The following is a 12,726-nucleotide window of genomic DNA, read 5'->3' as shown; positions in this document are numbered from 1 at the left end:
CACTTAAGAAATAAGAGAAAGTCCTTGAAAACTTAATTTCTACATTAAAAAAAAAAATGAAGTGTAAAAGTTTGACAAAAGTAAGCTACTAGCCAAATATAACAAAATAGTATTATAGCATTTTATTTTGAAGAAGTAAATATTCCAAGAAAATGTTTAATATTATGATGAATTTACTTTATAATGGAGGATATTAGTCAAATATGTCATATCATGTTAGGTTTAGAGTCCATCTGCTGGCTAAAATCCATTCTAGTTTTGTCAGTTCATTCAACAGATATTTATTAAATGCCTATTGTGTGCCAAACACTATTCTAGACCCTGGAGATAGAAAGTAAAACAAATAAGATCCTGTCCCATGGAACTTAATTTATAGATTGTCTTTTATTGGCACTTGTCCAACTAATATAATGACTTGTTAACTTAAAGATTTGGAATGAACCGTACCAAAGCTGTTACCATTTCCAATAAGAAAACAGTAACAAGTTATAAAATGTCCTTTTAACTTCACTCTGCTGATGTCTATTACATCATTTTGGTGTGTTCATATTGGTTAATAGACTTGATGGAAACCAGTTTGTTAATAAATACTGCTGGATGGTGGACAAAACTATAAAGAAGAATTATGCAGAAGTCTATTAAAATATTTCTTTTTCCTTATTTTAACTGTCCTTCTCAGTCCCTGATGGAGTATTCCTTTTTCCTTCTCAGACCTCTTATGGTACTGTCAGTGAGGACACTAATGAAACACAGTTTAATATCTCCTTTTCCTTTTCTTCAATTTTTCTTTTTTTCTCTTTTTAACACATGTAGAATAATTATCCTTTTCAAGGGTAATTCACTCACTCTCATCTCTGACATCCTCGCAAAATCAGTTCATTATTGTCATCTTAACCATTGAGACTTTCCCAAAGTACTACAGTAAATGCTTCCCAGGTGGCCCTGTGGTAAAGGATTCGCCCACCAATGCAGGAGACACAAGAGATGTGGTTTCGATCCTTGGGTTGGGAAGATCCCCTGGAAGGAGGAAATGGCAACCCACTTCAGTATTCTTGCCTGGAAAATTCTACAGACAGAGGAGCCTGGTGGGCTACAGTCCATGGGGTTGAAGAGTCTGATATGACTGAGTGGGCGTGTATGTGCGCATGTGCGTGCACACACACACACACACAGTTCAGTTCAATAAATTATTTCTTCTCATATTGTTAAAAGTTCCTGAGACAAAGTGGATTACAAAGTGTTTTTAATGCATTGGAGAATGGCTGTTGCAATCTGATCAGGAAAATTTCAAGACTACATTTCTTGAGCTGTACCAAAATTATGTATTCACTTTAGTACTCTACACTTGGATGAATTACATCTCCATTACTCTCTATCACTGGTGTAGATATAATTCTATGATTGCTGTAAATTTGGCTTTATTTATTTAGCAAGAATCTATTGAGCTTCTATTACAAATTGACTTGACACTCTTCCAAGCACTAGCAATAGGATAATGAACAAAATAGACATGCTTTCTAACTTACTGGGATTTACATTCACTGATATTTGGAAGATTATAAATTTCTGGTTAATGTTAGGATAAGTCAGTCAATGTTGACATTGCAGGTTTTAGCCACAAACTAAAAAAAAAAAAAAAACCCACTGATTTTTACCTTGTATTCAACTTTTATCTGAAACATTAGTCATTTGTATAATAAAAAACCAATTCACAATTGTAAAAATTTGCAGAGTACACTAACATTCTGTTATCACATTCAACAGTCCTAAGAGTACCTCTCAGCTAAATGTCCAACCATTTAAATCTAGCATGACTAGAATATCAAAGTTAACCATCCTCAGAACTTCATTTACTACATTGAAATAATAATGATTTCAATATATAATTAGTCTTTAATCTTCTCTAACTTCCGCCGGAGAAGGGATAGGCTCTCCAGTCCAGTATTCTTGCCTGGAGAATTCCATGGACAGAGGAGCCGGGTGGGTTCTAGTCCACGGGATCACAAAGAGTCGGACACGACTGAGTGACTATCACTTTCACTTTTCAGGGCATTTGAATATTACTGGCTTAACAGAAGCACTCAGGCACCCTGACATCTATTGTTATCAAATTGTTCAAGTTATCCAACCTCAGATTTTCTCAGCTGTTAAAAAGTAGTAAAACCCCCTGGTTTACTCTCCAACCCCTGCTTTACTCTGTTGCTGGAAAGATCAGAAGAGTCAATAGAATATTATTATTATTAAATAACTGGTTTCTTCAACAATCAGTGCTTAGGTCAGTGTAGAAATATGAAATGGTTCCATTTTTCTCCAATTATTGCTTTCAACTAGGCAACATTGAGTTTCCTTCTCCCATCCCTTCAAGACAGTTTAATCAGACCCCACAGCTTTCTGATCATTCAGCTATTAAATTACCAGTTTAGTTCAACATATTCCAGTTTAAAATTTCACGATACTGGATGCTTGGGGCTGGTGCACTGGGACGACCTAGAGGGATGGTATGGGGAGGGAGGTGGGAGGAGGGTTCAGGATGGGGAAAACATGTATACCTGTGGCGGATTCATTTTGATATTTGGCAAAACCAATAAAATATTGTAAAGTTTAAAAATAAAATTAAAAAAAAATTTCACCTTACACATATGTTTGAAATCTCATTGGCTCCCAACCTCCCCATTCCAGTGAAGCTTGCATTTAAGTAATTTAGACTGGGAAAGGAATGGGATCAGCTGTCTTACACCCTCACCTCTCTTTCTTTTGGGACCCCTTCTCCTCCAAAGAATTGGGATCAAAGATGGAGAAAGACTGAAACTGTCAGATGTCAGTCTTCCCTTGCCTGTCGTTCTTTCTCAGTTCAAGATCCATCTATCTCTGAGGTCTTCTGAGTAGCTCCCAGCTAAATGCTGAGTCTCTCCTGGGATATGTATGTGAGTTTTCCAGGGGCAATGTTGGTGGAAGAGATGTGGGGGGCTTTCCAGTACACTATATTCTCTTCTGGGAGATCAGCCTGACTTGGTCACTTTTGACTCCTGCTCAAACGCTTCTGAGATTCTAGACCCCACAGCCTCTGACGGTTGCAGTCTCTTCACCTTATGGCCTCTCTTTGTGGACACCAGATAGCCTCATCAAAGTGACCTACCACCATATTCATCTCAACCATGGGAATCTCCCTCTACATTGTTGCCGCAACAAAATCTGAATCTCTCTCTTCCCTTTTCCTATCTCTCTCTCTCATAAACACACAGTCTCTCTTTCTCCTTCCAACTCAAGTATCCACAATGAGCTTTGACCAGCAAGTCTGTCCATGTCTCTGAGAAGTTCCTGTGGATTCACCACCTTTTACTTGTCTTGGGATGAGGCGGGCAGGGGTGTGTGTGTGTGTGGGTATTTCCACTTTCTACAATGGGAAGGATGTCAGGCTTATCACTCATTCCTCCTCAGCCCACCATCTTGAATATAGTGTTAGCTGGGAGCTGGACTGATGGTAGTGGGTAGCAAAGCGGTTGTAGTCACCTCTTACAAAACCTGAGAGAGGGGTGTGGACCTGAGTTGTCCAAGGTGCTCTTCAGAAAGACAGACACATGACACCTCTTTGCCATCCTTTGGTTCATGGGTGTCAACTCCATGGCAACAAGTGAAATCCCCATGCGACATCCTGTTACCTTGTTATGCTCATTACTGCTTGAGAAAAATACTCATTTATGCACATACAAAGTATTACATTGGCAGCAGGAACACACGCAAAAATTCAGGAGGGACAGTACTGTGATTTATGAGGAATCACATGGGATAACAGTTTTGTTGTACCATTCGGGTATGACAAAGTTTGCTGGCCGCTGGCTGGGGAAGCTGCTTGTGTTATGGGTTAGGGATGCATGTGAGAAGGAGGCTTCTATTTTCTCTGAATCCAGGCCATGTGTTTAGAAACTTTCTCTTAATTCAAGGAAGGGGGGCTGTAATTATTGGTATGTAATTTGGTGTTGGCTCACTATAACACAGTGAGGTAGAGAATAGTTTCATCCCCTTTAGGTATACTTGTAATAGCAGCAAAAAATAGAACTCTTGTGCTGGGAATTTCTTGTAGCACAGAAGACTCTGTGTTACTATTTAGTGGAGTCAGACTTCTATGTGCCAATCACCCAGAAGCCTGGGGAATTTTGCCACCAGACAGCTGAGTAGGCTGGCACAAGCTCCTCCTCCAGTATTGGCTTCAGCATTTCAAAAGGGAGCTTTTTAGAAGGAAAAAAATATCAGCACACATCAGACATTACATAATAGGTGAAGCAAAGTCCCAAAATGTCACGTACTGTTTCTCAATGTCACAGTGTTCCCGCAGGTCTTTCATCCCAGCGTCTACCATCTGTTCTGTGCTCCAGTGTTAAAAGCGACCCCTTAAAGTCAGCTGCCCCTAGTACGTGGGCACTCTACAGATAGCGTAGTCTTTCCAAAGCAAGACAGCAGCATTTTTGTTGGCCTGCAGCCCTTCCCCAGAGCTCCAGAAGTGTCTCCAACTCTTCTGGTCTCTCTGGAGTAGGGGGAAGGTTCCCACCCTTTACACTTTGCTCCACAGAGAGCCGCCGTGACAACATACCGTGACTCAGTGGCTCAAAGCTCATCCCAGCCTAAAGTAACCCCATGAAACTTACTCCACATAGGAGGGAGTTCCAGAAATGTTCCCAGCTGGGGCTAGTGGTTAAGAACCCACCTGCCAATGCAGGAGATGCTAGAGATGAGGGTTCCACCCTGGGGTCGGAAAGATCCCCTGGAGGAGGGCATGGTAACCCACTGTAGTATTCTTGCCTGGAGAATCCCCTGGACAAAGGAACCTGGCGGGCTATGGTCCATGGGGCCACAGAATTGGACATGACTGGAGCAACTTAGCAAGCACGTACACACACCAGAAATATTGCTTTTCTTTAGACCCTTAACTTCAGTTCAAAGTTCCTTCCAACAGGCAGAAATTCAGTCTCAGTTATCATTGTAGCTCCCCTCACAGAGTGTTGTGCAGAGGTTCTAGGGTGCTAACACCGAGCAAAGACTGGCCTTGGAAGTTTTTGCCCTTGCTGGTCTCTGTTCAGCTGTCTATCAGCCCAGCCTCCATGGTTCCTTGAATTCTAGTGAGTTTGCTGATTCTGTGTCAGATTAGGGGCATGAGAACCAGTGGCAAGTGCGATAAATTGGGGACTAAGTTCTCAGTCCCCTCCTGAAGGTTCTGTCATGAAATGGAATGTGGGTTCCTACCACACTCCCCTTCATCTTCTCCTTCCCTTACTACCTTCTTTCCTCTGCCTTTCAGGGGCAGCTATGATAACCACTTTAATGAATTTAGAACAGGGAGAGGGAGTAAGTGTAGGAGTGGGAGGGTGGTGTTGTGTGTGCTCAGTCGCTCAGTCGCGTCCGACTCTTTTAAGACCCCATGGACTGTATCTCACCCCAGGCTCTTCTGTCCGTGGAATTTCCCAGGCAAGAATACTGGAGTAGGTTGCCATTTCCTCCTCCAGTGAATCTTCCCAACCCAGGGATTGAACTCAAATCTCTTGCATTGGCAGGCAGATTCTTTACCATTGTGCCTAGCATTTAAAAATGGAATGAGTTCACATAAAAGTTAGCTGCTTATGGAAATTTGGAAACTCTGGCTTTTATTGCATGAAATAGCCAGCAGGGGAAGAGAAGGGCTCGCCTTTCTTCTGCTCAGGCCAAGCCCAGCCCATTACACTAGTTAACAGCACCTGCCGGACCTGAGGACTATCTGACTGTGGAAGCTTCTGCTGTGATCTTTCACAAAAGCCAAGCAGAAGGGCTAGAAAATAAATAAAGGCATAAGTGAGGGGGTATAGAAGATCTGGTTATCTTTAAAAAACCAGAAGAGGAACAAACTACAAAATAATAGCAGAATAAATTATCCCTCCACATTCATAATAAAAATGGCAATCATATTCAGAGATTGCATCACATCCTAGGCCCTAATACCATTTAATCCTCGCAAAAGTCATGTGAGCTGAGGACTACTTAACCCGGGTTTACTGGTGGGAAAACCGAGTTTCAGGGCAAACTGATTTGGCTAAGCCACAAAGCTGCTAGGTTGAGAAACTTGGAATGAAGCCACGTGTGTCTCTTTACTGTGGGGCTATATTCTCTCCCCTCCTATAGACATTAGTGGGCCTTCTTTAAGGGATTAAAGGCACGGACATTAGTTGCCAAGTTTAATGAGGTCAGACCGTAGATTGGAAGTCATCTTGACACTGAGTACTAGTTACTAAGTCTACTCTCGTTTTCTCTTCTAGAAGGAGGCTATTTCTAAGCACCACTTGAAGATCAGAGATCCACCAGGCTCTTACTAATAGCAGTTACCAATAGATATGTTAATTTTATTATTCCTTGGCGCTTGCTTTAAATTTTACTAAGTGGGCATGTGTATGTGGGGAGGGGACCAGAAGTGGCAAGGGGCTGATGAAGGGGAACACAATTCATGATGCCTCCTTGTGGTGGCCACAAAAGTGTTGAAAAGATAAAAAAATACATCGAGATATACTACCAGGAAAGTGGTTTGCCAAAATGTAAAATAGCTACAGAAATTGAAAGGCTTGAAATGAGTCAAAATGCTTTGTTTGTTTGGAAATCCCTAGAAATAGAAAGCTGCCTAACATAAACTTTTAGGTTGACAAACATGATTTTAGAATCAAGCATTTAATCACACTGGTTAGTTTGAATTTGCATGTTTAGAGTGTAATGAATCTCACATTATGTAATGGATGCAAATTTTACATTTTATTAGCATTTACTGATGTATTTTGAAACAGTAATTGACACTTTATAAACTTATAACAAACTTTTTTTCTCATAAATTTAAGTTGAAATATGATTTATGCAAGAACTGAAGTTGTTACTGCTAAATATCACATATGAGAGGAAATTAGATTGTAGAATAACAGATGAGGAGGCTCTAGATGCTGATAGAATTATAATTCCATTTCTAGGTGGGATAAATGGGAAATTTTATGTCATTAGTTTTGTAGTTATAAAAAACAAACAAACAAAAACCAAACCATGCCAACTAAGTTGATGACTTTTCAGTAGCTATGATGAGGTGATTTTAGAAGTAATAGTGTCATTTGGGGTAAAAATTTGGAGAAAGAGAACTTTGTGAAAATTTTACTATGTGAAAAAGTTTCTTAGTTAATTTCAATGATTTGTCAGATATTTTTTTCTGACCTGAGATTATTCTTTGGCATTCAGTGATGGTTTACAGTCCAGGTTTTCGGCCCTGGTAGATATACTAAAGCAAAACAATGAGGTATATTGATGGCAGTTGCTGGTTCTTTTGCAGCTATTAGGTAAGGTCTGAGATTGTTCATATAAAAAGGTAATAACTGAATGGCATTTACTACATTTAAGTTTGAACTAAGGAATCATTTGTGCTACCCTTGTACAGCTGAAACAGAGGCTAAGAGCAGTAAAATGACTTGTTCAAGGTCACCGGCATGCAAATGGCAGAGGCGGTACCCAAACTCTTATCTCCTGGGTATTCTTTCCATTGGAGACCCTTAGTTTCAGTGCTTTGACTTCCCTTTTCCTAGAGTTTAATGCTAAGTAGTGTTTTACATTCTGATAACCTTGTATTTTGCTTGTTGTTGTTGATCTGTTTTGCTAATATTCTTTGAGTACTGTCAGTGTGGACATATTTGTTAGACTGCTCAACAGAGGATATGTTAAATAACACTGGCATTGTATCAAAAAATTTAGATTGTGGTAAAATCTGTAAAATTATGTGACTAGTTTCTTCAACAAAGAGTTTCAAGGGGGAAAAAAAAAGTGGAAGTGAGTACCTATAGATTAAAAAAGGCAAGAGACAGATGAACCAGATACACTGTATTTGGGGTCCTAATTTGAACAGACAGATGAACCAAATACATTGTGTTTTGGGTCCTAATTTGAACAGACCAGCTGAAAAAAGTTATTAGACAACCAGGGAATTTGAACAGTGTATATTTAATTGTATTAGTGAATTATTGTTAAATTTAAGGTATAACAGTACAATTGTGGTTGAGTATCTAATATTTTGTTGTTGTTGAGTTGCTCAGTCGTGTCTGACTCTTTGTGACCCCATGGACTGCAGTATACCAGACTTCTCTGTCCTTCACCATCTCCTAGAGCTTGCTCAAACTCATGTCCATTGAGTCATTGATAGCATCCAACCATCTTGTCATCTTTAGTCCCCTTCTCCTCCTGCCCTCAATCTTTCCCATCATCAGGGTCTTTTCCAATGAGTTCTTTCTTCGCATCAGGTGGCCAAAGTATTGGAGCTTCAGCATCAGTCCCTCGAATGAAATCTAATATTTAAGATATTAAAAAAACTTTATCTTTTAGAGGTACTTATTGAAAGAGACGAATGATATGACATTAGGAAAGTGAAAGTGAAGTGAAAGTGAAAGTCCCCTCTGACTCTGTGTGACCCGGTGGACTATACAGTCTATGGAATTCTCCAGGCCAGAATACTGGAGTGGGTAGCCTTTCACTTCTCCAGGGGATCTTCCCAACCCAGGGATCCAACCCCAGTCTCTCACATTGCAGGTAGATTCTTTACCAGCTGAGCCACAGGGTAAGCCTGAGAACACTAAAATGGGTAGCCTATTCCTTCTCCAGGGGATCTTCCCGACCCAGGAATTGAACTGGAGTCTCCTGCATTACAGGTGGATTCTTTACCAACTGAGTTATCAGGCATTTCCTTCAAATACCTGTTCCTTTGCAACGGATGAAGATGACTGGTCTTCAGCTGATAATTCCCCAAGCTGTGTTCTGGGTACCTGGGGGTTCTTATATGATTCGATCCACTTTTGAGTCTGACATTTTCTGCAGAAGAATGTATTGAACCCAAAGTAGATCATTACTTTGGTTTTATTTTGCATAATGCCTCATTTCAGGGAGGCCTCTTAAGGGGCCTGAAAATGTTTTAGAAGTAGTCTAGTCCGGTTTCCACATCCTCCTTTTCTTTGGGGCACAAAGCGGAGATGGGGTGGTGGGGCGGAGTGAAGGAGTAGAAATTGTTCTCTCTTCCTCCTCCTCCCACCGATCCCGCCCAAGAACTAGGTGCTTTCCAAAAGACTTCTAATCTTTCCTAAAATAAAGCCTAAAGTGTGTGGGAGAGAAGGCATGGAAAGGGGGTAAATGCCATCTAAAATGAAGCTTTTAGATGCTTTTTAATTTCTGGTTTTGATTTCGCTAATTACTTTGTCGTTAGGGGGTAGAAGAACCTATACCTTTAATTTTCCTGCCCACGTGACAATGTTTTTGTTTTAGGGTAGTTTTTACTGTACAGGAAATTCTCAGCGAGCTTACGTCACTGCCAGCAGTTACAGCAGTTACCGTAATGACGCTACTTTAGTTTACAAAGCGTGAAACCTGAGTTGCCGCCAGGACAATTTTAGTTGATTTTAGAGTTCAGAGTTAAATCATTATTTTTCCAGGATTTAACTTTTAAGCAGTATTGACACTGGTGGCCTGAACAGAGCTAGATTTTTTGGTTTTCTAAATCTATATTGATGTATTTCCCAGGTTTTGTCTAGGACGAAAGGCAGAGAATACATTACATTCACTTTCCATACTGGGGAAGTTCTGGAAGGGTTTACTGCAGTAGTGCGCCTGCGCAGTTGGTCTCCACCAAGTCGCCCGCTTTCTCCGGTCCGGCTAGCAGGGGGCGCTGTGAGGTAACCGCTAGTCTTTTCTTCAGGGCTCTGGAACGTAGCGTAAAAGGGTAGGAGGTGAGGCAGGCTGAGGGGCGTTCTATCCTCGACTGCCCTGATCTCTATCACCCTTTGTCCTCCAGCCTTCCCGGGGCTCTGGGCCTGCGGGCCTGGTTGCTAGGCGGAAGCGGGGAACTGCGGCGGCCGCGGCTGCAGCCGCAGCCCGGGTGTGTGAAAGGTTTTACGCAGGCGGCAAAAGGTCCTCTGGCGGTGGGCTCCTGTCTCCCTGCAGACAGGCCGGGCCGGGTGGCCGACCAGCTTTTGCCTTGAGTCGGGACCGGGTTGCGGGTGGACTGGCGGCCCCGGGCCGGGGAGCCTGGCGCGCTGCAGGCCGACCGCCGAGCGGGATCTGGGTGTCCGGGGCTGTGGGCAGGCGGCTGGAGCTTCGCCGGGAGTTTGGCCAGGGGTCGCCGGCTGCCCGCCACTCACCCGGGCCCCTCTTCCTCCCAGCAGACTCCCGCCTACCGGCCGCCGACCGCGACCATGGTCTCCAAGTCCGACCAACTGCTCATCGTCGTGTCCATCCTAGAAGGTGAGCTACCGGGGACTTGGCATTTGCAGCTGCTGCTGCTTAAATGTTAACGGAGTAGTGTGGGACTGAGGCTTTGTTAACCTGAAGAACCCTGTCATCGTCGCTGGTGCGGTCCCCAGAGACTTGTTTGAAGTTGTATGCCTAAGGTCTGTTGGGCAGGTGATTTAAAAGTCCCCCAAGGGAGTGGGAGTATGAGAGCTATTAAAGTGAAAGTGAAGTCGCTCAGTCGTGTCTGACTCTTAGCGACCCCATGGACTACAGCCCACCAGACCCTCCGTCCATAGGATTTTCCAGGCAAGAGTACTGGAGTGGGGTGCCATTGCTCTTAAGGGTAGGTGATATTTATCGTGATTAGCCGTAGACCCAGAGAATGTTGGAGAAAGTTTCCATCAGAGCAGCATATCGATGCTGCTTATAATATGAGCTGAAAAGCACCTGGAAAGCACGTTCTGTTCAGCGACCCCCTGGTATTAGTGTTGAGAACTTTGCTTTAACTCAAATACATATTTCTTGCATTTTTCAGAAGTGTTTATGTGTTCTTGCATTTTCAGATGTCTTTGTGGGGGGCCCTTCCATTTATAGGTCTCTACTGGGTGCTTAGAGGACTGCACTTGTCAAGAGGGTCTGTTGCACATGCACGGAAGTTGGGTTTGTTTGGAGACTCGCTGAGTGTCAGGCACTGTGCTGGGGATAAAAACACAACAGACCTGGTTCCAAAAGCTACCGGTGTAGCCTGAACAATAAATACTTATCAAGGTGTGGAAGAAGGAATGACCACCTCTGTCTGGGGAAGCTAGGAACGTTTTTTCCAAAGGAGATGACATTTTTTTTTTTTTTTTTGTCACAAAGAATGATTAAAAGTTTGTCAGGGGGAGAAAAAAGGAAGGAAGGGCATTCCAGGCAAAGGGAAGAGCCACTGGTGTTTAAGGGATAGTAAAGCCAGACATGTTCTTTGATTGCTTGAATTCAGTGTGGTTGGAGAACAGGAAAGTGGAGGATATAGGAGTTGATGGGTAAATTGAGGTTAGGTTTTGAATAATATGACAAAAAGGAGTCATCTTGAATGGTGAGAGGAATGGCTGGGGACCCCTGCCCTTCAGGGGAGATATTTCACGGAGGCCTAGCACTCCTTGGGAGGCGAGAGGAAAGAAAACATGTGAAGGAGAAGATGGGCCAGAATCCATAGTGTTGGGGAAGATTTAACTGTTAGTTTACTGACTGTTTAAGGACATAGGACTAAAATCCCCTTGTAATTTGGTGAACAAAAAGCTTTTGGACTGTGGCCCATGCTATGAGGTAACAGAAATGTAAGGCACTCTCTTTCCCTTCAAGGTTGTAGGGTTCTGTCTCCTTAGGGAGGTCAAATTAATGTGCAGGACATAATATGCTGGGATGTAATGTAAATACATTAAAAATAAATGATACAGTCTGTAAACACAGGTTTGGGAGGTGGATTAGGTTGATGGCCGAAGTGCCTTGGTTGGTAGATAATCAAGGATAGAAGAGTCCTTCTAGGTGATTAGACAACTCAGACCACTGTGGGATTGAGTGTGGTGGTTTCCAGAGAGCCTGGAATTGGGAAGGTCAGTTAGGTGTTGCTATAAACATATGCAGACCTCCAAGCTGTTCCTCCTTTTGTGTTTATTTCCATTCATTGTAACCACACTGTTGCTTCAAGCCAAGACGCTGGGAGTCAGCGTCTTCCTGGGTTCCCTCTCCATCCCCAACATCCAGATGGTCACCAAGTGTTGATTTTATTTTAAAAATAATAGTAGGTACTTTATATAACTTTTTAAAAAATGTAAACTTTTAAATGAACGAGTTTCCATTGTGGGTGCCTTGCTGTGGGGCTGTCATTATCCCCCTAATCGACTGTAGTAATCTCAGTGGTCTGTTTCATAAATGTTTTCAGAAAACACTGTCCGCCTTACTGTCAGGGGTAACTTCTGAAATGCCAATCTAATTTTCTTAAAGTCCTTTGATGTGCTGAGGGATAAGGTCCTGCTTAGAGTGGCATACATGGCCCTTTAGGGTAGACTGGTGACCTCCCTTTTCAGCCTTCTCTCTCCTGCTGTGTGTATTCATATGTTCCCGGTCCTTCAACTATTTGAACTGCTTGCAATTTCTTGGCTGTGCTTCTAGAAATGCTCTTTATTCAAAAGAACATCACTGGGCCTCTACCATGAGCAAACTTTGGGCTAAGTACTAGATTCCACGGATGAGAATGACAAGGGTTTCTGTTTTCAAGGTCTTCTTTGTCTTTGGGACGAGGCAGGCACCTGTTGGTCCCGTACTTATCCTCTGTTTTCAAGCTAATTGGAAGTTGTAGTTAGGATAGTCTGAAAATATAGGGGTGTTTTTGGACACATATGAAATTCATTTGTGAAACTTAGTGATCGAATAGAGCAGCCAACAATGATGTCCTGTGAGAGGCCCCTGAGTTCTAATTGGGAGAGC

At 42.5% G+C, this 12,726-nt stretch overlaps 1 protein-coding gene across 8 annotated transcripts in view; it reads left to right on the top strand.

Annotated features, from left to right (window-relative positions):
- The window catches only part of CEP120 (centrosomal protein 120), a 166,719-nt gene that overhangs the window by 73,627 nt on the left and 80,366 nt on the right, over window positions 1-12,726 (top strand). The window contains exons 3-4 of one of the 8 annotated variants that reach the window (XM_044947827.2): window positions 9,550-9,701; window positions 10,191-10,269. The exons of 1 other annotated variant lie outside the window; for it this stretch is intronic. In XM_044947827.2, coding sequence (XP_044803762.1) covers window positions 10,221-10,269 — 49 coding nt within the window. In that variant the 5' untranslated portion in view covers window positions 9,550-9,701; window positions 10,191-10,220. Of the gene's footprint in view, window positions 1-9,549; window positions 9,702-9,751; window positions 9,937-10,187; window positions 10,270-12,726 lie in introns of those variants that run through there. 6 more of the 8 variants (XM_044947826.2, XM_044947830.2, XM_006058045.4 and 3 more) reach the window with 6 other exon arrangements.

Source organism: Bubalus bubalis, chromosome 9 (genome assembly GCF_019923935.1).
Source record: "Bubalus bubalis isolate 160015118507 breed Murrah chromosome 9, NDDB_SH_1, whole genome shotgun sequence".
Classification (NCBI taxonomy): Eukaryota; Metazoa; Chordata; class Mammalia; order Artiodactyla; family Bovidae; genus Bubalus; species Bubalus bubalis.
This window is presented reverse-complemented; position numbering and strand designations above follow the sequence as displayed.